Source organism: Excalfactoria chinensis, chromosome 5, assembly GCF_039878825.1.
Source record: "Excalfactoria chinensis isolate bCotChi1 chromosome 5, bCotChi1.hap2, whole genome shotgun sequence".
In the NCBI taxonomy this organism is placed as follows: Eukaryota; Metazoa; Chordata; class Aves; order Galliformes; family Phasianidae; genus Excalfactoria; species Excalfactoria chinensis.
Genome location: NC_092829.1, coordinates 894,866 through 918,671, shown reverse-complemented (window position 1 = coordinate 918,671; position 23,806 = coordinate 894,866). Strand labels below are relative to the sequence as shown.

The 23,806-nt window shown below is 47.4% G+C and overlaps 1 protein-coding gene across 1 annotated transcript in view; it reads right to left on the bottom strand.

Moving 5' to 3' along the window:
- The window catches only part of FANCM (FA complementation group M), a 32,728-nt gene that overhangs the window by 4,416 nt on the left and 4,506 nt on the right, over positions 1-23,806 (bottom strand). The window contains exons 7-16 of the mRNA XM_072337367.1: positions 23,557-23,763; positions 20,663-20,894; positions 16,630-16,787; positions 15,914-16,066; positions 5,014-6,922; positions 3,616-3,692; positions 3,445-3,513; positions 2,388-2,525; positions 698-854; positions 314-420 (exon numbers count right to left, since the gene is read on the bottom strand). Coding sequence (XP_072193468.1) covers positions 314-420; positions 698-854; positions 2,388-2,525; positions 3,445-3,513; positions 3,616-3,692; positions 5,014-6,922; positions 15,914-16,066; positions 16,630-16,787; positions 20,663-20,894; positions 23,557-23,763 — 3,207 coding nt within the window. The remainder of the gene's footprint in view (positions 1-313; positions 421-697; positions 855-2,387; positions 2,526-3,444; positions 3,514-3,615; positions 3,693-5,013; positions 6,923-15,913; positions 16,067-16,629; positions 16,788-20,662; positions 20,895-23,556; positions 23,764-23,806) is intronic.

Sequence of the window (23,806 nt, the reverse complement as noted above, 5' to 3'; positions counted from 1 at the left end):
TCCCAATGTACTACACTTCTGCTTTGGGGCTGCTTCTTCCTGGGAATTCAGTACTGGGATGCAGGCAGAGCACCGGGCTGCTTTTGCTTCACACTGCGGACAGCCTCACTGCAGCCAGTGGAACCTGTTGGCTTCCATCACGGAACTTCTGCATGCTTCCAACTTGAAAATCAAAACAACGTCAAAAACCTTCTGTTACAACTTACTATATAGCAACAATAGGCTGCAAACAACTCCTCAAGGTGGGACTGGGACTGAAACGCTGTCACACGTAACCAAACCTCACACAGACAGCAGCTGTTTGGTTCCATACCTGTGAGAAAATCTCAGTGCTGTCGAACTCCCGATGCACCATTTTGTACCTGCTCCCCAGAGCTGGGCTGCGCACGGACTTCAGGTAAACGCCTCTCATCTCTGAGTCTGAATGAGACACATCACAGCACTATTAAGGATACGTCTTTTCTTTCATTCAAACCCTGTTTTCCTTGAGCCGTTCCTTACAGCCTCCTACGTCTGAAGGCCTCCACACCCCCAAAAAGATCCAAACAGCAAAGGTACAGAGATGGAGAGCACCTCACCTACCACAGCTGAGGATGTTACTGCTTACAGCTGGCACGCAGCAGGGGGCTGAGGGCTGCACCTCTCACACTGCACTACCTGTATCACCTCCCTTCATCAGCCACAACCCACCACTCACCATTTAACACCTGGGTGATCTCTGCGTCGTCATTCAGGAACTGAGCGAGTGAGGAGCTCAGCTCCTTGTCTGTGTCTTCAGTTTCATCAGAGGAAACACAGCTCTCATCCTGCTGGGACAACTCCGCTTCTTCATCCAAGAACTGTCTTGCTGCATCCTGAAAAAGAAAAGAAACCCCAAACAAATGTTCAGTGAGATGAATTCATTGCTGCTACAATGAACTGACGTTACAGGACGCCTCCCATTAAATGCTTTCATGGGCTCAGAACATCAGCTAAAAGGAGAATCTGTCCCAAGGGAACATGATGGGGAGAACGCAGCACTCAGGGAAATAAAGAACATAGCAATGTCCAGGGAGTGCTGAAGGGCAAAGCTGGACTGCAGAGTGCTGGCCGAGCACATGCACTGTGCCCTGCTGCTTGCACTGGGTTAATGCTGCAAGGAGGGGGAACGGCTGTTTGTGAGAGTGGGCAGTGACAGGACAAGGGGAATGGTTTGAAACTGAGACAGGGGAGGTTTAGGTTGGATCTTAGGAGGAAGTTTTTCCCCCAGAGGGTGGTGACGCACCGAACAGGTTGCCCAAGGAGGCTGTGGATGCCCCATCCCTGCAGGCATTCAAGGCCAGGCTGGATGTGGCTCTGGGCAGCCTGGGCTGCTGGTTGGTGACCTGCACACAGCAGGGGGTTGGAATGGATGAGCACTGTGGGCCTTTGCAACCCAGGCCATGCTGTGGTTCTATGATCTCTGACTTTCAGCATTTTAACAGCCTGCTTACACCAATTAGTGCCTGAATAACAGGATTGTTAGCAACCCCTTTCCTAGCAGTATTTTGAATATTATGAACTGCACTGGAGGTCAGCAATTATGGGAAGAACCCCCGGTGCTACAGCCAATGAGTCTTCATCTGTCTTGCTTCTGAAAGACCCCGAGAGGATGAACTGCAGCATGAAAAGCACTGTGCCACCAGAAGCTAACAGCGTGGCCATGCTCAGGAAACAAGAAGTTAGCAGCTTTCCAGAGGGTCTGGAATTGCCATGTTCGTCATTAGGAATGGTTAGCTAAGTTGACAGGTGAAAGAAGAGTGGAATTCCATGAGCATATAAAAAGCACACACTGGTTTTATGAGGCTGTTGATCTCACCTAAACAGAATCACAGAATGGCCTGGGTTGGAAGGGACCTCAAGGATCACAAAGCTCCAACCCCCCACTGCAAGCAAAGCCACCAACCCATACGCTGAATACCAGCCCAGGCTGCCCAGGGCCCCATCCAGCCTGAAAAATGGATTTCTGGTCTTTATAATTCCTTTCATTCCAAAGTATACCGACCTGATACTATAGGAAAGCCTCCATAAAGAGGACTATCTTTAAAACAAAGTGGCACCAGGGGAGGTTCAGAGCAGGTACTACAAAGCGTTGCTTTATGGTGAGGTGTGCAGGCACTGGGACAGCTTGCTGGGAGGCTGGTGCTGCACTGCCAGGCGTGTTGGAGAGGCATTAGGACAGTGCCCTCAGTGATGTGCTAAGGGGCATTTCTCTGGACTTGAAACTATTTGTGTTGCTGCAAACACAAACACTTTATATTTGTAAATACATGCAAGACAAAGCAAAGCAGCTCAACGCATTGCAAGCTGAATGCCGGCTGCTCCAGCTGTGTGCTTCAGCCCACTCAGAGGAACAAGGGATTCCATACCTTGCGTGCGATGCTGCTCCTGACCTTCGGACGTTTCACACCTCTGTGCTGTGCCTTGGGGCCCACTGCTGAGCAGCCCTTGGAGCTCCTGTCTGGGTGCTTGTGAAAATCCCCGCCGTCATCACTGGACACGTCGGACTGGAGGAGTTTCACAAAGACTTCAGTGAATAAGACTAAAGCAAGACGCCCGTCACAGCCATCCCTCAACATCTGGCACTTCCTAAGCAACACCAGATGATTGTAATAGACGACATGTGTCAAAACGATGCTAATTGTTCTGCAAAAACTGGGCCCTTCAGAACAGAACAGAAAAACACACCATTTGGGATGAAAAAAACAGATTAAATGTGGTGTGAGCATTGGTTTGAGTTCAGATTTCACAGAAGGGTTATTTACTGCCTTTCACAAAGCTCAGCTCTCACACCTGCACCAATAATCCTCTCCCACACAGACACCAGAGGAGACCCTGTGGGAGAACTGAAGGAAGGAAGCCCCCCAGGCTGAGGGAGCTGAGCTTGTTAGGCCTGGAGAGAAGCAGGCTGCAGGGTGACCTCATTGCAGCCTGCCAGAACCTAAAAGGAGCCTACAGACAGGAGGGGAGTGAACTTCTGTAAATGGCAGATACCAGCAGGACAAGGGGAAATGGATTGAAGTTGAAGGAGGGAGGATTTAGATTGGATGTCGGGAAAGATCTTTACTGTGAGAGTGGTGAGGTGCTGGAACAGCTGCACAGAGAGGCTGTGGATGCCCCGTCCATCCCTGCAGGTGTTCAAGGCCAGGTTGGATGGGGCCCTGGGCAGCCTGGGCTGGTATTCAGTGTGGAGGTTGATGGCCCTGCCTGTGGTGGGGGTTGGAGCTTCGTGATCCTTGAGGTCCCTTCCAACCTGGGCCATTCTGTGAGTCTCTGAAGGAATAAAGGGCATTTTCATGTGCCCTTGGGCAGAACGTATGTTCAGTGTCACTTTCCTACTGACTGCAAGTGGGACGAACACTTACAGTCTCACTCCATGACTGAGTTTGCCTTATTTCCCCCCTTCAGCACAGAGCCCCCACTCACCACAGCCCGCGGGTGTCGGCGCTTCCTGGCGGCATGGACGGGCGATTCGCAGTCGCTGTCATCCACAACCTGTGCAGACAGAGAGAAGAGTAATTGCAGAGCAGAGCTTTGTTCTGACACTGACGCACCCGTCATTTGGCTTCTCTTCGTCTTTTCCCCTTTAAGACTCACATCAGGAGACTTCAAAACATTGTTTCTCCTATTTCTCCTCTGGAAAACAATCTCTTCTTCACTTTCACTGCTGGCTCCTACAGAAAAAGCAGTAAGCAACAATGGTAAGGAAACGCATTGTTCAGAGAGCAACGTCGCTGCCACTGAACAACCAACCTCCATCTCTCTCATAAAAAGGAGATTGCTTATTGATCTGCGCAGCAATCTGTTCCCTTCAGCCCTTTTACTCCAAATGAATACTCTCCAGTTGAGATGGACAATAAATCCCACTTTCCTGGAGATTCTCCGAGAGGAAATGACTTCCCCAGGCAGGACAGATACACAGAAAGGGAGGAGGGAAAGGAAACAGGAGCTGGGACACGTGGAGAAGCTGCCCTAAGGTGAGTCCAAGTGTCAGAGTTCTGGAGGCATTCTGCCACGGGTACAACTTTGGATGCACTGAAACAAAACCAGAACTCACCCAACAGAGCTCCCTAATCACGTTTCAGACAACTGCAGCCCTGCTGCCTCTCCCCATAGGACTGCTTATGCTGAAATACATGGACATGATAAAGGGAGAGAATTGGATCTGCAAGCAGCTCCTGAGCGGAGAAGAGAGATGGCCACTAATGAGGTGCATTTAGTGGATAGAATTATCAAAAGCACTTAAATATATATATAAATATATGCTTAAATAGACATCTATATATGTATATATATATTGTTCCTAAAACAGAGAAGTACAGAAAAGCAGACAGATGGGAGGAAATAGAGTCAGAATAGATCCTACAACGAGCTGGTGTTTCAAGCACAGGCCAGGCTAACGCAGAGGGCATCAGCAGGAAACTGTAGACGAGTCACACAACCATAAGAAAGAAACTCACCAGTAGAGCTTCTGTTCCTCAGGAACAAGGACAGACAAATGTGAAAACACGGGCACAGGGAGTGAAGCACAAAGGATTTGGTGGCTACAGATTGAGAGGAGTGAGAGCTGGCCTTAAGGGCAGGTGTAGCTCACATGGCTGCACCGTTAGCCCTTGTGGAGAGGTACCAGCAGTTTAATGCTGACTGCTTTCTTCAATACGTATGTGTGCACTTCAGCCTCAGGTGGGTGAGCCAGAATGCAGGACGTGTTACAGGAGGCTGGAGTTCTGGAAAGCCTCCCGATGGAGCCAGATTCAAGTAACACAACTATTAGCCCCTTTCATCTTAACCACCTAAATCACAACAGCTAGCTGAAGAACAGAGAATCATAAAGGCTGGGAAAGAGCTCCAAGGTCCCAAAGGCCAACCCCAGCTCCACCACAGCCACTGACCACGTCCCTCAGTGCCACATCCCCAAGGTTTTTGGAGTCTGACAGATATTGGTTCAGCAGTATTTGCTTAAACATGAAGCTAACAGTACCCTGAGTTCCCTACCTTCTGCAGGAAACACACGTGCAGTATGAAGGCTGGTGCCTTCCAGGTTTTCAGTTCTTCTTCCAGTGGGATCAAGCGCATCCAAGGCCGAACTCCTAAAGCTCTTCCTCTCTGAGTTTGCATCCACTTTATCCATAGGACGAACCTCTGGAACCTCCTCCCTGACAGCAGAGAACACGTTCTTACGAATCCTTTTGGCAGCTCCAGCACTGCCAACCTTCCTGCCCGTTGGGGTAGAAGGTGAAGGAGGGGAGGCTCCCTGTGACCCCCGTCCCGTCCTGCCCCCTGGCGTCCCACTGGGCACCGCTGTGTCCCTCACGTTTCTGCTCTGCTGAAGCAGTGGTGTGGAGACGTTCCTTCCCTCCAGATCTCTGCAATCCCATTTTGGTGACGTCTGAATCCTGCAGCCATCATTCAGAGATTTTCTATTGGCGGTGAGTTGAACACCCGCACGACTCCCCGAGGCACTGTTTAACTCGGGGGCGTTCATGGCATCCATGTCTTCCTCAGTGATTTCCTCCTCACACTCTTCAATGGAAAAGCCCAGATCGAAGTTAACAGAAAACAGCTCCTGGGAACAGTCACAGAGGTCACTGCTGTGCAGGCCCTGCTCAGTCGCACTGCTGTGGCCCCACGTTCCCCTGGGTGCTGTTTCCCCCCGTGCTGCCCCTTCCCTGCAGGCTGCGTCCCCATGTGGGCAGCCCGGCCCTGAGGGCAGCAGCTGTGGGTCTGGCCCTGCAGTGTGCCCGCCTGAGCCCGACCTGAGCCAAGGCTCCATGTTCACAGACGTCGTTTCATCGTTTGCTTCGTAGATGTGTTCATCTTCAAACAGGTGAATACTCTTCTCTTCATCAATAGTCACATCTTTCTGGTTCGGTTCTAAATCCCCTTGAACAAAGTGTTTATTTGAAGGGTTATTTGTGTCCTTTGCTCCGAATCCCTCCTTGCCCAACAGACTGTGGAAGCTGCCACCCCACAGAAGCCTCTCCTTGGCTCCACCAGCAGCTGCTGGTGAAGATGGTGCAGGTTTTGAAAGGCAGGGATTATCAGACGCACTCGGGTCAGCAGCGACCTCCAGCTCTGGACTTTCAGCAGGCGGCAGTGAGTGAGAGACCTCTAAGGAAGAGTGAAAGCCTTTGTCTGGCAGTTGCCCTGAATAACTCCTGCAAGGCAGCTTGGGAAGAGGGCACAGTGTTTCCTCGTGTCTCAACAGCTTTTCAGAATCTTCAAGTTTACTGACAGGGGGAGGAGAACGTGCTAACAGCCTCTTCACACGGGAAAACGCTGCTTCCAGCCTGGAAAGCTCTTCAGAGGAGCTGACAGGCACAAGGGAATCCACGTGTGATTCCGGGAGATAAAATAAGTCGGAGGACACGGGTGATTTCTCAGCCGTGAAGCTGCCGTAACCCACATCTCTGTGGTTCGGCTCCACTGAACTGCAGCGCTTATCCAACAACCTGAGATCCTCTACTGATGCACTTTCATGAGTTACGGGACTTTCACCGTCGTCACATAAGTCATTAAATTCATTTAAGTCAAACGTCACCTTCTCTATTTCCTCCTCCTTTTGACTGCCCAGGTCAGCACTCTCCACCGGAGTGAGCCTTCCTGCTGAGCAAGGCTCTGAAGCTTCAGTATCTGTAGGCAACTCAGGCTCCTCCAAATCCAGCCCAGGTGTTGTTCTGGGAGCCTTTGTGTTCGTTGTTTTAAATATAGAGAAGAATTCCCTCTCGTGGTCACTGATATCAGGTACAAACGTCCTTTTTGTGCGTGCCATGTCTCTTCTAGAATAGCGAGTCTTATGAGCAAACGTGGAACTGGTTGTGGAAGGATGGCTTTTGTTCCTTTCATCACGAATGTCTTCAGTGCGTAGGTGAGGCTGAAGCTCCAGTTCGTAGCTGCAGTCTCCCTGGTGGAAAACAGGGTGTAGTACGTACCGTAAGTGCAAAAAGGCCTGCAAGGATTTGTCATGAGAATATTTAAAACAAGGGACAGAAACAACCCAGGGGTTTTCAGAAAGGTAAAAAACAAAAGAAAAAACAAAAGAGGAAACGCTTTGCATTTAAGGTCACAGCGCTCAAAGAAAATGCCTCGCTGCAAATCCATGCTTGACTTGTCAAACCTGAATGCTTTAGAAAGACAGAAAATACTGAGCCCAAATGGCACTAAATGGAGCTGCAGAGCACAGCGCTCGCTGCTGCGCATCTACGTGCAGGGTGTAAAACAAACAGCTTCACTCCGATAGCGCTGCTTACAAACACTCTTCAGAAGTATTAAAAAAGAATGTATTAAATTTGCTTCACTAATAATTACTTTTTAATGGAGGAGTAACATCTGAAGAGAAGGTATACTCATGTTCTAGCAGTTCAGTCTGAAGGATCCCCAGGCTCCTTGATCCTTGCAATAAAACAAAGTACCTTTATACTGGATGAGAAATGACTCTTACGATCTTTCCACACAGTGAAGTCTCCAAAAATCTCATCAGACATAAGCAGGAAAAAAATAAGGTCCTTGCAATCTTCAACTCCTGAAACCTACTCATAGTCCTGAGATAACATTATCAGAGAGGTTCTGCTTCAGCTTGTGCTGGCCGCTGCTCAAACTTCAGCATCTCCCCATAGCATCCATTACCCCTCCACCCTTCACTAACCCTTCACAAGCCAGACCCTTCGCTGGTACCAGGCAACACACAGGCTCTTCCTGTACAAACACAACCCCCAGGCTTCACCCACAGAGAGCACAACTTCCCCATTCATCAGCAACTGGTCTCTGCATAACGGAGCTGTTCTAAGAGATGACACCAACATCATGGGACCAGCTGGTCATCCCTCCCCAAGACAGGGAAGAAACTGGACTTGCTGATCTCGAAGGTAGTTTCCAACATAACAGAGTGTATGATTCTACAAAACAACAGCCAGAGCTTCCACAGCCAGCCTGCCTGCAGATAAGCCGACTTCTACTGTCAGGCTCCTTGTGAGAGCCTTCATGGGAAACAAGGCTGAAGAATACTCTGAAAATCATTCCATCCATCCCACTGCACAGGGCAGAAAGTCATACCTACATTTACTGCTGCTGCCTCCTCCGAGAGTGTTCCTGAGAACTGCCCAGGGCTGAGATTCCAGGCTGCCTTTGAAAACAGCTTACACCCCAACACAGCTTTGGATACGCTCTGGCTGCAGTAGATAAAGCAGGCTATCCGGTATTAAGAGTTCATTGCCCAACTATTAATAATGATAATGATAATAAATATCATTTTAGATTTGAATACTAACTTTACAAGCGGGCCACAGAAAGGATAATAAGCAGAATGAATAAGGAAGAATCAGTGCACAGGCTGTTTTGAGGTCAGGGGCACAGCTGGCTACAAATCCTGTTTACTGCAATGACATCCGTGCCTCAGAGATGAAGTATGTCATCTCCATAAGGTCAGAACAGCAGAAAGGAGGAGCAGGGGGAAGGGGCTCCAATGCTGGGGCCATGAAATACCCACTCCATTCATCACAACAGAAGATGGTACTCAGTTGCCACACACTCACTGCCTGTGTTTAGCCCATCTGTTGTAAATCAGTATATCCAAAGGAACTAAAAGCCAGGATTCCTCACAAAGAGCATGAAAAGAAGATCCTTGGACTACACACATTGACCCATAAGAAGTCTTACTGCCAGAGCAGAACAGAAAACAGTGAGTACAAACAGGGGTAAGTTCCAAATGGTTGTTTTCAGCCAACACAGAGACACAAGATAGGGAAGTTTTCATCTATTAACAAAGAAGAGCAGTGACAAACAACAGCCAACAAAAGCTGGTCAAACTAACCCTGCACACGTCCTCAGAGATTGTGCATTTGGCTGCCAAGGTAACAGTGCTGACAGCAGTATGTTCAGCTCTGTGCAAGCAATGACTGAATGCGGCACGCGGCTTTGATTGAAGTATCCAAGCATTGTAGGAATACAACAGGTATAAAAGGGATTAAAGACCGATTAGCTGCCAAACCATCGAGTGTTACTGAGACAGAAGCAGGTGATGCTTCTTTCCACCCAAAACCCTTGTAAGAGCTGCAGCTCAGCCCATCCTATACCCAACACCTCTCTCATTTTTAAGGCAACCCAAAGTAGCACACAACTGAGCTGAGAGCTAAACCTGCAGGAAGAGATGAGGGGAAAATAGTAATTCATATTGCAACTGGATCCGAGGTAATCAATTAAGAGCAACTCAGAAGAACCATATAGCAGAAGTGCTGTGTGTCAGAACAACAGGACCAGCATCCAGGGCAAACACAGACGCTGCTTCCAGGCTTACATGCAGTTATGCAATTGTTCGGCAATGGTTCAACTTAGTTCAACTTGGTCATTCGAATACTTTCTCCCAGCAAGTCTAATTAATGCTGATGGAGTGAAAGGACAGAGTTAAGTTTATCAGCTGGTAGCCTGGCTACATACAACCTGCAGTACATTGAATGTTCTGAGCACAGCCAACCCAGCACCAAGGCGAAGCAGTGCTCTGTAAGCAGGTCATGCACAGGCACAGAAATTGGCACCTTGCTGTACTAAACAGCAACCTCACTTAGACCCACCGAGTCAGTACAGAAAACAACAGGCTGCCCAAAATTCCAAGGACAAAAAGGACCCTCTCAGGAGCACGCAGAAGATCTGCTGTGTATCCTGAAAGACAAAGCTAGATCTGAACCCTCAGCCACGGCCGTTCCTCCCCCACTCCCTACACTTGTGAAATATTTCTTAGGCTGTAATTATTGCTTGGAATATATTGGATATTATAACACACACATTGAGGTGTGGTTAGACTTCCTCAGAGGCTGGAAAAGATCTCCAAGATCAGGCCCAACCCCAACCCATCCCACCATGCCCAGTGACCTCAGTGCCACATCCCCATGGCTCCAGGGACCCCTCACCCCCCCAGCTCCCTGGGCCGCTGTGTCCCTGCAGCACCGCTCTTTGGGAGAAGAAATGTTTGTCAGTATCCAACCTGAGCCTCCCCTGGCACTGCTTGAGGCCACCATCTCTCATCCCTCAGCTGCTCCCCACAGGCTGTGTGCTTCAGACCCCTCAGCTCTGCTGTCCTTCTTTGGAAGACTTCTGGATACCAGAGGAATCAGTTTTCCTCCAGACACTTTCACGCCTACTAAAAGAGCTTCTCCTGATGCTCTGGAGGAAGAAATGCTGTCAAAAACGCTTTGGGGAAGTTCAAGTTGACTATACGCAGCCAGAGACCCTTAAAATGACCCATAGTTGATTCAATGCAGAAGCCTAATGACATAAAAACCACTTCGCCCTGCAGCAGCTGTGCTCTTTCTCTTGCTGACAAGTCACTACCAATGGATCCAGCAGTTCTAACACTGCCATGCTTTCAGGCAGCTCCTTTGGAACCCATCCACCACCAGCTCCCCTCTTACTGCGCCCACAGACACATCCTCACACCCAACTCACTGCCACGTCCCACAGCTCCAGCCCCCGCTGATCGGAGCGGCTGGGAATTCCTCACAGGGCACCACCTGCTTCATTGGCAGCTGCTAATCTGCTTATACTAACTTCAGTGACACATCGCTTTCAGAGCACCAGGCTATGCACCAAAAGCGCACTTTAAAAGACTTAATAGCAAAATCAGGCTTCGTCAGCAGGTGTCATCAAAGAGGCAGAGCAGATATTCCAGAACAACCAAGTGTCAGAAAACAAACAAACCTAAGGTTTAGGATCTGCTTCTTTCACAAGACTTTCAGTACAGAAGTGGCAGCTAGTTGCATTCGAGGCGTGTGATGGTAGCGCAGACTGCCCTGTTATTTGACAGCACAGATAGGTTATTACAGCTGACATTTGCTCTTCCTCAGCCTGGGATGTCCCTGTGCCAGGTAGGGTAGAACACACAGGGAGCCATGGCTCAGTGGGCACGGAGGTGACTGCTGAGTGGTTGGACTTGGTGATCACAGTGCTCTTCTCCAACCTTAACCAACCCGTGACTCCACAACGACCTGAACACCACTATTTAATTTCTACAGAAACACAGAGAGAAACGTGCTCCTGCATTTCCATAGCCCTCAATATACAGATAGCATCTTCAGTGACGTTTGGTGTACAGGAGCGCCTACAAGAGGCACCAGAGGACTGCCACGTACCCTTGCAACGCTTAGCGGAGAAGAGCTTTGCCACATCATTCTTCTGTAACAGCTTAAGGAACAACCAACCAATTATTTACCTACATACTTGTAGCCTGTGAAACAGCACGCAACCACTTCAATGCACAGATCTCAATGCAAAATCCCACTGCAGCGCTCCCTCCCAGAATCTGATCAAATAACACAATGGAACCAAACAGCACAAACAAACAGCAGCCAGAACCTACACACCAAGGCCTCTGGGATGTGCTCCAGTCCTGCACCGACAGAGGGAGGGACAACAGGAGTGCAAACATTAACAACGAAAGCTGGGAAACAGCAGGCAGAGGCGTACAGTGGTGCTATGGATATCACGACATGGAATGCACACAGAGCTGCTCTTGCCTGCAGGTTTAAGGCTGTAACCCTCCATCACGTGTTTTACATTTTCCTTGGTTTCCCTACGGTATGACATTATGGTTTCTAGAAAACTGAGAATGCTTAAATTAGGTGGAAAAAAGTCCTTCTGGCTGATATGCCTGAATCTGGCCAAGACTTCCATGCAGCACTGCACAGGATCAAGGAGTCAGCGCTGAGCACAGCAGGAACATCACCTGGAATCAGCACAGCTAAACCCTTCCAGGTGCCACACAGTGCCCAGTCCCGTTCACTGCCCCTTTCACATGGCTGACACCCCAAAATCTTTTCCCTAATCACTTTCCTGTTCTCACTGTGAGAATAAAACCCCATAGGAGCGTTCAACTCAAAACACCTGCAATTAAAGGTTGGAACCATCTAAACAAGGTCTTAATTATAGTTTGAGCTCGAAATGACCTGGCAGTAAGATCAGAAGGATTGATATGGTGCAAATAAACTGTTTTAATTGGAGAGCTGGGATTTTGGGTCTCTCCAGTTCTGCCTGGCAGCCTCACTGCCTAAGGACAAAGCAAAGCTCCTTCCCCACTCACACCATGAAGCACCGCTTTTCTTGGCTCGTTTCTTTGCAGTGAATGAGCAGGGACACTTCTGCATGCATCTGGTCGAGAACCCCAAGAGAAAGTATTTGCTTTATCTGCTCACTGCAGTCTAAGGCAGGTTTGGGGCCCAGGCTATTACAGCTGCCCACAGTTAAAGCCAGCAGTTCCACGAGCAGCTCAGTGCATCCATCAGGAACATGGCAAACAAATACCACTTGCTGCCTTAAATTAACTGTGGCTGGGGAGGAAGTTTTGCACATCTCAGAACAGATTTGCAACCAGAAACACGCTACTGCCAATGGGAGCCTAAAAAATGCTGTCTACTTCATGCTCCTCATCGGAACCATTTTTAACCTTGATCCAATAACTCCTGAGAAAAAGTCATTTGGAAATACCCTCAGACTATACCTGATTTAGAGCTCTGGGGGAGCACCTTCACGTCCTTTGGAAGTTTAGGGGATCCTGGAGCACTTTTCCCTTTGTCGGGAACTTCACCCCACGAATCACAGATGGATTCTAAGTTCTAAGGAGAGCCTTTGTTCTGAACGACACTTCCCAGTTCAGCCCTCAGTGGGAAATGGGTCCTCGCAGTGGTACTCTGGCATTCGACAGCATTAGGACTGCCCAGGAGTCATTAACAATTGCCTGCCTCCCAGAAAATCAGAACGCTTTTGCACATCAGATTCCTGCTGCATCTCCTCGGGATCTGGGGCAGATGACATCCCAGTAGAAGCGATTACTTTGCCCTGACCTTGTGTCCAGAGGCACAGCTCAATTCCCAAAATGCTGAAAAGCCGTTATTTTGCATAAGGACAACTCCATTTGTTCCCATGTTACAGGGCAATCCCTGCTTGTAGCCGGTAGAAAATCCAGGCCCATCTGCCTTGTTGCTGCAGTAATAAAGGCAGGCCGGCATTAAAGGCTTTTCTGCAGGGATGGGTGTGTTGCAGGGTTCTTATTTGGAAACCTTTCTTGATCCCCTCTCCAGTGCGCCCACTCCCCTGCACTATTAAAAGCATATGATTGCAATACAACCGAAATTATTTCACACATTTTCACTTCTTTCATTTAAAAACATGTAAGCCTTTGAATCTCAAAGGTAATGTAAAACACAGCAGCATTGGAGGCTTCTTGGAAGCATTAACTGGATGAGTACAAGGAAAAGAAATCTATCAGTGCTGGTGCAGTCTGGGCTGTGTTCGGTCCCAGAAAGAACACCTCCAGACCCTGAGCTGGCTCGTATGAAGCTGTTACTGATCCCTGAAATAACTGGCTCCATTAGGAACCCGCAGATCATTTGGTTATTCAGGGGAAATAACGCTCCGCCTGGTCTTGTATTTCCTTCCCAAGTAAGAAAATAACGTATAGAACTGTGGCTTGAAGCTCTATCACAGCTATTTAAGGAAGTAGCTCTGACTGTACTCGGCGTTATCCCTCGGCTATTAAGAACAGCAAGTTAACGTCAGACAGATTAGCAACGATATATTTGGCTATGGAGTATTTATGGTATGAACATGGGTGCACTGGAACTGCAGAGCCTGCAAAAGCTCCTGAGCTCTGCTAGAACGTTATGGTTTCCTCCCACTCACCCTCATACCAGACCAACACTGGAGGTAGATTTCCTTACAGGCTGAACTTCTGTTCAAGGTTAACTTCCCAGAGCCTGCTGGAACATCCCTTTATCCATCCCCACCACTCAACAGAAGCATGTCCTACAATTCCAAAACATGCTGACATACCAAAGCAAGGTGTGCAAATTACCACCTGCTGCAGAAACAACCTCAGCCAAGAATGCTCAGGTCCAAAGTCGTCTAGAAAACAGAGCTGGAATTCAGAGTAACCCATCTGTGTGCTTACACTGAGCACACACGTGTAGCTGCAGCTGCACTGCCCTGGCACAGCACACCAACACAGCAGGCACTGAGTGCAGCCTGGTCCCCGTGCCTTCAGCAAGCACCATGCAGCCCAGGGTCCCACTGTGAAACAGAACCGGACTCTAAACAAGGTCTGAATCAAATCTAGCAGAAGGGCATGATTTAAAGCCTCACGATCTTCCCAGAGTTAAGCAGTGCAGAGGCAGAAAGGAGCACGGGGCTGCAGTTTTGCCCAGCACAGCTACTCATACCTGCACAGGAGCAGAGACAGGAACATGCCATAGATATATATATACTCACTGATATAAAGGTGCAAAAATTTAAAGCACTGCCTACAAATCTAAACTTCTTTTCTTTTGCTCTATTTACATTTTTAAATGAACAAACAAGCACTTCATATGAGAAAATGGTGGTGACAATATGCTGCCCTGGGAAGACCGTTACTGTCTTTCAGGTGTCAAAATTGGCTTAAGAAAACTAAGAGAAAATTAATAAAGCTTTGATACAAGAAACCTCCATCAGTGAAGACAAAATAATTAAAACATATTACATTTCTGGCCTTCTGAAGCTTTGATGTCCTTGAACCTTGACAAGAACCTTGACAATTTGGTGTAGAGACAACAACCACTATGTCTGAAAACTGGGTGTCAGTGCTTGGGCAGGGTCACCCTCTGCTCACTGCGCAGCAGAGCCAGCTGAGCTGGGCTGACACATTCCAGCAAGGGACAGCAGGCAGACACATCTCTACAAAGCTTTGCAAAACCAAGTCTGGCACTGCCCTTTGCTTACAGCTTTCAGCATCTCCTTTGGGAGAGTTGTGGGAGAAGACTGACAGCGCACATGGCAACTAATGACGTCGCTCTATACATTACTTTAAAGGTACCAGAAGTGAGTATAGCACGTTCTACAATGAACACACTTGGGAACCTAAAACAGTCTTCTGGTACAATGCATTTTCACTGAGGAACTTGGAACACAGGTGTTCCAAAATGCCTGATTTGGTCGTGGAGAGTGAAGTCCTCCATTAGGTAAATGATTCTGACTCTTATCACCAGTGATTTATCTCTGGACTTCCTTCAGCTCTCTCTGTACCTGAACTGCCCCCTGAAGTTGTCTCTCTCTCACAGTGTGTTCTTAACCCAAACTTAGGAGCACAGACCCTAGAAAGAAATTAAGACTGCCATTGTTCTATGATGGAGAAGCTTATCTTAGCTCTAAAAAATCTATTTACAACTTGCCATTAATATACTTTCCTAGCAAAGAGCACAACTACAATGTCTCTATTCTCTTCCTTGATTAGATTAGTAATCCAGTAAACTCCAGCAGCTTAGCAACAGCTTCTGATGACCTAGAAAACTTCAACACAGTAAAAAGCAATACGAGTAGAACTGGAAGAAAAAAATAACATAATGAACAACTGCTTGTCCTGAAACATGGAAATCACTGTTACGAGATGCGTTTAATGCACATACATGATTTACTTCAGCCTGAAGCAGAGAAGGCTCAGGGGTCTCCTCAATGTCCATACGTACCTAGAGCCAGGCTCTTGTCAGTGGTGCCCAGTGCCAGGAAAAGAGGCAATGGGCACAACATGGAGCACAATATGCTCCCTCTGAATATCAGGAAGTATCTCAGTGCTGTGCAGGTGACAGCACACCGGCACAGCAGGTCTCTCTTTGGAGATGTCCAAAAGCCCCTGTCCATGCCCTGTGCATAGCTCTGCTGGGGCAGGGTGAGACCAGAAGGACCTCTAGCTTTAACTATTCTATGATTCTGTGATGTCACAAACCTCTTTCCAATTGCCATTACATCCTGGAATAGTGCTAGCACTGCTAGCACTCCAGGTGACTTTTTTGGTGACCACGCAGAATGAGAGAGCTCATTATTCAAGTATTCTCACCATGGATTACATACACGTGCGTGTTTTTGAATGTAAACACCTTACCTGTTCTTGTCTCATCGCTTCTATCATTTCCATGACACTGATAAAATGGTAGCAGCGCTCAGAGTGGTCAACCATACTTGTAGGAAAAGGACGATTCTGCCAAATACTCCACTCAGACAAGGACAGTTTATGAGCCGCCTCCTCTTCAGGCTTCTGCAGTTTAAGATCAGCAAGAGATTTTAGTCAAGAGATTGTTTAGCAAATCCAACGCCTCCTTCTCTGTCAAGGACAATAACTGCCCCGAACACAGGAAACAATCCAAATATTATCACAAAGGCTGAAGTCTGGTGTGGGAAATTCAAAAGTCACAGGCTTTGTGTTGCCAGAGCTGCTCACAAAGTACAGGCTGCTTTAAGCAGGGAAATGATACAGTAATTCCTGTTTTCTTGCCTGAATGAAAGACAGCTTGTACAACTTCAACCTTCCATCAGTAACAGTCGCACAGTTACATAAACAAGGGAATGAAAAGCTGTCGTACAGCGCATCCTGCTCGAATGTCTCTGAAGCAGAAGAGAACTTCCTGGATACCGGGTGACTTTTTTCCCCTGTTTTTAATAGGTTCATTTCAAACATCTAATTCCTAAATTCTTATCTTCAAAAACCTAAAAGAAATCCCCCAAATTGCACTGTTCAATAGGCATCCCTCCAACTCTTTGTTACTCAGTGCTTCCATTAGGCCAAATGTCAAAAAAGCATTGCACAGAGGTTGGACTCACTGATGTTTCATCCAGATTCTCTAAGGTCTCAAAGCGAGTGCGAGGCAGTACTGGCTCCTTTACTCCATCATCTTCTTTAAGTCTGTACAGCCTGTCCCATATCTCAAACTCCCCAGGTGACAGAGCCCAGTTCCCATGGCAGTGCATTTCCTTCGGATCTGAAAGGGGGGAAAATGCTGTAAGAAAAGCAATACATAGAAGGAAAAAGAAAACACTCTGTATAGTACCAGTCAAAAGAAGATCCCTCCTTTTTGCCACAAGCAAAATCAAATACAGAGAATCTGCTGCCAGAAACAAAGCATCAAGCCAGACATTTGTATGTGTTGTAATTATGGCCCCATCTACGGACTGTTGTGGGAAAGGCCTCCTATAAAGAAACACTGACAGATACAAATAGAGAGACATTCATTCAAACACCAACTGGCCTTGAAGTCGCTATAACAAACAGGGAAAGCATCTGGCTTGAATTGGTAAACGTAATTCTCCGTGATTTCTAAATGTAATTGCAGGGACAAACTGCAAATAAGCTGTGGGGGAAGTGCTGTACCTTGTTTGTATAAGTTACTCTTCTAATACTGGAAAGCAACTTTCCTTTGTTATGACAAAAATATTTCTTAGTCATTTCTCGACCAGATCTCTTTTCTGTTTTAAACCATTCAGGGCACGTAGAGATGAGCAAGAGGACAGGAACAAAAGTATGATGAAAATTTCCCAGGAAGAAGCAAAGGAAACAGAGGGCTTGTAGTTGTGTACACACTATAACACCAAGTGGGAAGTATGGGGCATCTGTGAGCATCAATGCCAGGTGAAAGCCAAGTCAGTGCTTGCGTTGCAGCTGACTGAAGACAAGGCCCTGGTGCTGCTCGGCTCAGAGAAGGAAACCAAGTTACTGCAGCAGTCTGACAGCAAGCCTCAGTGCAACCACTTTGGCAGCCACATGCAATAAGAACACTCGACCTCCCCAGCAGCCCTCAGTGCAAATAGCAAAGGAACATACAAAGCATTGCTGTTAAGAGCACTTAATGTGACTGCTTGCAGCCTGGATGCACAAAGCTTGGAAAAAAAATCATCAAGTTGATCTGACAACCACCCTGAGAGTGGGTCTGGGAAGAAGGGGCAGTCAGCACCCCGTGCTCAACTAACACTACGTGAGAGAAACCAGCCTGCACCTCTCAGTCCTCTCAAATTACTGCTGCCAAAGAACACATCTCCACGGAAGCACATGGGACTCAAATCCAGGTCCCTGAAAGTTCTGAGCACAAGCCTCAGCTCCTGTCAAGTCTTTCACAGCCAGAAAAGATCTACCCGACAGGAATATTTTTCAAGACCAGGGTTAACAAACGAAACAAACAAACAACCCCAGAAGATCATTATTGCTGCCAGAATATTTTTGACCCAAGCCTAGGAGATGATAAACTCATTTGTGACTACCGTACAGTACAGAGACCCAACTCAGGGAGGAATAGAGATGAAATGTAGGAAACAAAAATCAAGAAACACTTATCAGAAGAGCCTATCTCATAGCTCCTGTTATTTATAAGAACAGTTAAGTGTTAGGTTTGCTTGAGCAGTAACTATCCAGCACCCACACACCAAGACAGTATTGCAGTCTTTTGAATCAGTGTGGAGCTCTGGACCTGATTGCCTGGGAAAGGAATAAAGGAGAGGCCAGGAAGAGTCCCATCTGGAGCCTAATGCCCTCGGCCAGTCCAAAGAGACTTCCATTGCCTTGCTTCAGACATGTCTTCACATCCAAGAAGTAGGAGAGCTGCCTGCCAAGGAACCGAGGAGACACTTCCAAACAGCAAGTTGCTAGATGGGAAACAGCAGACATCAGCAAAAACCTTCTCAGGCAAACAGGTCTGGTTTGGGACAGTTTTGGCTGCTCTTGAAGACTGTTATCAAAACAGCATAGCAGAACCTTCTGTAAGAGTTCAGGTGATGAACGTGCCATCCAGACATTAAAGGAAACAATGGGAACAACAGATGACTTCAGTTTTCCTGTTACAGATCCAGAGGACAACTCGTTCTGACAAAGCAAGAGGACCCTGCGATACCATCTGCCAAAGTAATGCACAGGGACCCTACTGCCCAAGGTTACATAGGCATGAAGGCCTCCAATAGCTTGCAACATTCAGTATTCATTCAGTATTCAGTAACAGCTACTTTCCAAAGCTCTGTGCCCAGTAATTATTGCGTTTCTGTTCCTGAGCAGAACAAACGTCTGGGCAATACAATGTACTCTGTACCTGACAAAACACAACAGGTCTCTGTGAGAGAGGAAAATGGAAGGGAATCCCCTCAGCTTGCAGAGGGCAAAGATTAATGCCTGATTTACAGGCTGCTCAACTCTTCCCTTCTCCAGAACCAATTCCATACAGCAAGGAGAAATGCCCAACGTCTGACATGAACACTTGAACATCTCAGGCTAAGGGAGGAAAGGAGGAGCTGGAATTCGGTCATCTTCTCCCATAAGGTGTAGTTGCTGTTACACAGGGAAGGAACATGAACCAGACTGAAGGTTTGCCATGGGAAATCTGAACACCAGATGAACCCCAAGAACAAGTGAAGGATGAAGAGCAAGGAAGGATAAATGAGAACATAGGCAGCTTGTTCGTTACAGCTTCCACCTTCAGCTTCCCAGCATGGAAGGGAGCACTTGGATGAGAATGAGAAAATGTATAAATTGAAGAACATTCTCTTTGTTTTGAGATTTGCCTTGAACATCGTTTACATTGGCAGCAGGCAGTGCTTCACGCAGCAACGAAGGGGACTGGAACACAAAGCTGGTGCTCAGTATGAAGAAAGAATCAGTAATTTACACGCTTGTAGCACTTGTTTGCAAGACAGGCAGTCAATCCCATCCATCCTCATCCAAGGACAGCTCACCACCTACACCACGTACTTCAGTTGTGGCTGCTGCTAACCTACTTTGCACAAAAGGAACCTGGTAATTACCGCAGCCTGCCGAGTGCTATTCCCTCAGCAGGAAACAGGCTCTGCCAATTATCTGCTCTGTGCACCTTGTGCCTCTCAGTCCTATTTTCTAGGACGGACGGACAGATTTTCTACAATGATTAATTCCACATTCTGCTCTGCTCTTTGTTCTTACAAGTCGTATCTTTTTATGCCACCGCTGCTTTTCCTTGCTGGGTGCTGCCTGGGTTGTGTGCAAAGCCCAGATAAGCACGCCCTACAGAGGCATGGAAACAAGTGATCAGGAGGAGCATCACAGCTGTGCCATGGCCGTGTCTGCAGCACAGGCAGACCCACAGACCGGTTAGGCTGAGGATGGTCTGTACAGACTGACTTATTGATCCTAATCCTTCTCCTTCACATTTCTCCCACAAAGGATGCTGAAATGGGAACTGTTCTGCAGCCAAAGAGGAAAGTGATCATTTCTGCACGACTCTGTAGCTTGCTTCCCCGTATCTGTGCTCAGGCTTCTTGATAATAAGAAATTCTGCGCTCAGAAGACTTAACAACCACTAACCTTTACGTCTAACTACTTGGATACTGCTTCCATATATAATATATTCCATACACACATATAGACCCAAGAATTTAAAGCTTCTCAAGTCTTTCAGGAGCTTCTTCCTTCAAAATATTTGCTGTTGGTCTCGAAAATACCAAAAGCACTTAATAAAAGAGATTGTGAATGATTTCCAAGTATTTCTAATGTTTGGCTTTTCCATCCTACCTTACAATCTTTATCCCTGTCAGTGAACGTTTCCCTTTTTAAAACTTATCTTTCTCCAAAAGAGCTCTAAGGAGAAGGGTGAAACAAAGGTCTGATCTGAAGGACAGACATTTAAAGACAGAACTGTGATGTGAGGATGTCTAAGGAATAGAAGGCAGCGTCAAAGCAGAACAGTGGAACAGTGAATAGGCAGCAGGAAGGTGACAGCTGGCAGAAGGGCACTTCTGCTAGAGACCCAAACTCATGTGAGCAGGCACTTCTGATACGCTGTAAGATAACAACATGATGTAGCAGCTTGCAGAGTGCTTACAGAAAACACCATAATCCTCTTACCAGTGACAGAGGAGAAGAGAGCAGATTTATGGTGGAGAGAACTAGGTCTCCCTCTGGAAAGCCTTCTTGAATCGTTTGGTTCGTATTTCTCAGCAGTAATAAACATTCGGTGCAGCTCTGGATTTATGCCTTCTGGAATCATCCGCGGGCTGTGCTGGTAAAAATGAAGCATTTTGTTTCCTGAAATAGCTTTCTGGATGCTCCTTTTGTTGGACTGGCTTTGGTTGTAAGTCTGCAAGAGAAAGGAAAGGTCACATGCTGCTGAAATGCACAGGGCTTGATCAAAAGCAAAACAACACCTGAGTGTCTGTGGTGTCTTCCACTGAACAGCAGGGGTTGGAAGGGCTCCCTGGAGATCACCCATCCCAACCCCCTGCCACAGCAGGTTGCTCACGTGGCATCCAGATGGGTCTTGAATATGTTCAGAGGAGACTCCAGTAGCGCTGTGAGCAGCCTGCTCAGCGCTCCGCCACTCTCACAGGACAGAAGTTCTCCCCTGTATGGAACACTCAGTGTTTTGGAACGTACTGCAGTGAATTTCTACCAGCTTTTTTCCCCCCTCAAACACAGATAAAACAAATCAAGTTGGCCAGTTAGATCAACAAAATGGTGTGCTCAAGTTCCTGACCCACAAGTTCAGGGCTGGCAGCATGCATCCACACCATGGGAACCACAGCAGAGGAGCAACAGGACTCAATGTAAACAATAAAGCAGTACAGTTGTGCAGACAGCCTGACAATGGTTACATTTAAAACAGCTTGCAAGTCCTTTTAATTCCTTTTTCCATAATAACATACGGAAGTCAAATTAAATTTGAATTATCATCTCCTTGTGCCTATGCAAGACGTGCAAAGCAAACAGAGTAAAAATCCTAAGAGGTACCAAAGAACAGTGACTGTTCTTTCAATTGCAGACGTGCCTTAAAACTCCTTGGTGCAAATAAGACCAAATAGAAACACAACATGCAGCTTTTCACATTCTATCAGTCAGGCAGAAGCAGGCACAACGCTTACAAGTAACACAGCCCTTGCCTGGAGGAATCTGCAATCTGCAATAGATACAGGGATGATGTAAATTGGATTACATCAGAATGAAAGGAGGTCAAGCAAATTAAGGTATAAAGTTACTAGTTAATATCGTACGTGCTTCAAGTCCTTTTATTACACTTCCTTTCATTGCGCAACAGAGAAACCAAGATGAGAACAGAGAAACTGAGGCATGAATCCAGTCCCCACAGCACACCCCCTGCCCTAACACACTGCTCTGAGTCCCTCTGCTCCAGGGCTCTGCTGGAGGCAGCAGCAACGTTCTTGTGACAGCTGAAGCTGGAAAGCAGGGCTCCAAGGGTTGGGCACAAGGAGAAGCTCCCTGAATAAAGCTGGAAGGCGTTAATGGTGAGCTCCATTAAACTGCCCACAGACACCCCGTTACACGCTGAGATCCTGGCCCAGGTCAGAAAAGTTGTTTTATGGAACGCAATTGGAACAAGATTTTTGAATAGCACAGAACTCCATAGGAATGCAGCTGCTTAAAGAAAGCATCAAGGAATGTAAGGGACCATCTCAATATCCCACTAGAGTGGAACTTTCAGTCTCCATAAGCAGCATAAGAGAACATCTCTTTACAAATAACATTCACCTCCATTTTAAATTCTCTTCCTTTCAAATAAGCCTTTTTCCCCCCCAGACAGGGTTCTTTTGACCAGTTAAATTCCAGCTACCTACACATTTAAATCAGAGGCACAACGTTGATAGGAATAAACCAAATATTAGTAAGACTCTGAAACCTGGGGTTTGCAGCCATTAGCTTACACAGGTCTCAAAGCTTACAGTCATGAAACCCAACCCACCTGGGAACCAGCCTAGCAAGTAAACAAAACCAAACCCAACAAAGAACAAAATCCATTTTCAGCCCGAACAGTGATAGAGCCTACAAATGCCTCGCATTCAAGATGATGTTGCAAGATGAAAATGTGAAAATGCAGCTTCATATTAGACTGCAACCAATCCAACCAAAGAGAGCTGTCCCAGGGGTTCCCAGGCTTCCTCTCACCTAAGCACTACTGTGTCATCTTGGGTCCTAAGCTTGCAGTCATGCAGCTGTGGACTGACCCTGGTCAGCCCGCTGGCACAGCTGAAGATCAGTTCCCAGCTCCCAGCTTAGCTCTCCCCGGTACGTTTGTTTCCCAAGGGGCAGCCAGCACTCGGAGGAGATTAATTGTGCTCAGAGTTGAGTGCTGAGATTCAGGAATTTAGCAAAAGTAGATTTCCACTTAAGCTGATCTCTTCAGACCTCATACGCAAGCTGCTGCCACTAAGCACTGCTCTGAGAGCACGGTGCGTCAGCAGCTCAGAGCGAGGCACTTCCAGCCCCAGCTCTCAGCACTGCATTCCCATCTCCTCCATGGTCTGCTCTGTAACCTTGGCAAAACAAACACCCTGTGCTTTCTGCATCCCAGTTCATCATTTACAAACGAAGCACTTCTAACACCAAAGGCTTAGAATCGCACAATCATTAATGTTGGGAAGCAGCTCCAAAATCCCCTCATCCAACCCATCCCACCCCACCATGCCCAGTGCCCACGTCCCTCAGTGCCACATCCCCACGGCTCAGGAGCACCTCCAGGTATGGTGAACCCAGCACTCACTGCACAACATGCCTCAGAGCATTACCACTCTTTTAGATGACATATTTTTCCTAATATCCAACCTGAAAGTTGAAGTTCTTAGCACCGAGAAAGCACACACATTTTCTGACGTACACTGTAGGCTACGATACCTGCCAGCATGCTCAAACAAGACATAGCACTCCCACGTAGCCCAGCTTCTAACACAAGCACTCCATCTCAACCCCAAGGCCCCTCTCATCTCCCAGTGATGGAGGCTCACACCCACCCGCTCCTCGCGCCCCTCGGCGAGGATGACGACGACCCGGCCCTGCCGCTGCCGCCCAGTGCGGCCCATGCGCTGCACCAGCCGGATTGGGCTCTTCTGGGCATCAAAGCAGATGATGAGATCGACTTCCCCAATGTCCAAACCTTCTTCTCCGACACACGTCGACACCAGCGTGTTGTAGCCACCCTCACGGAAGCGTTTTACCACCTGAAGAAAAGAATGGATTTAACAAATTAGCCTGAACGCCCCC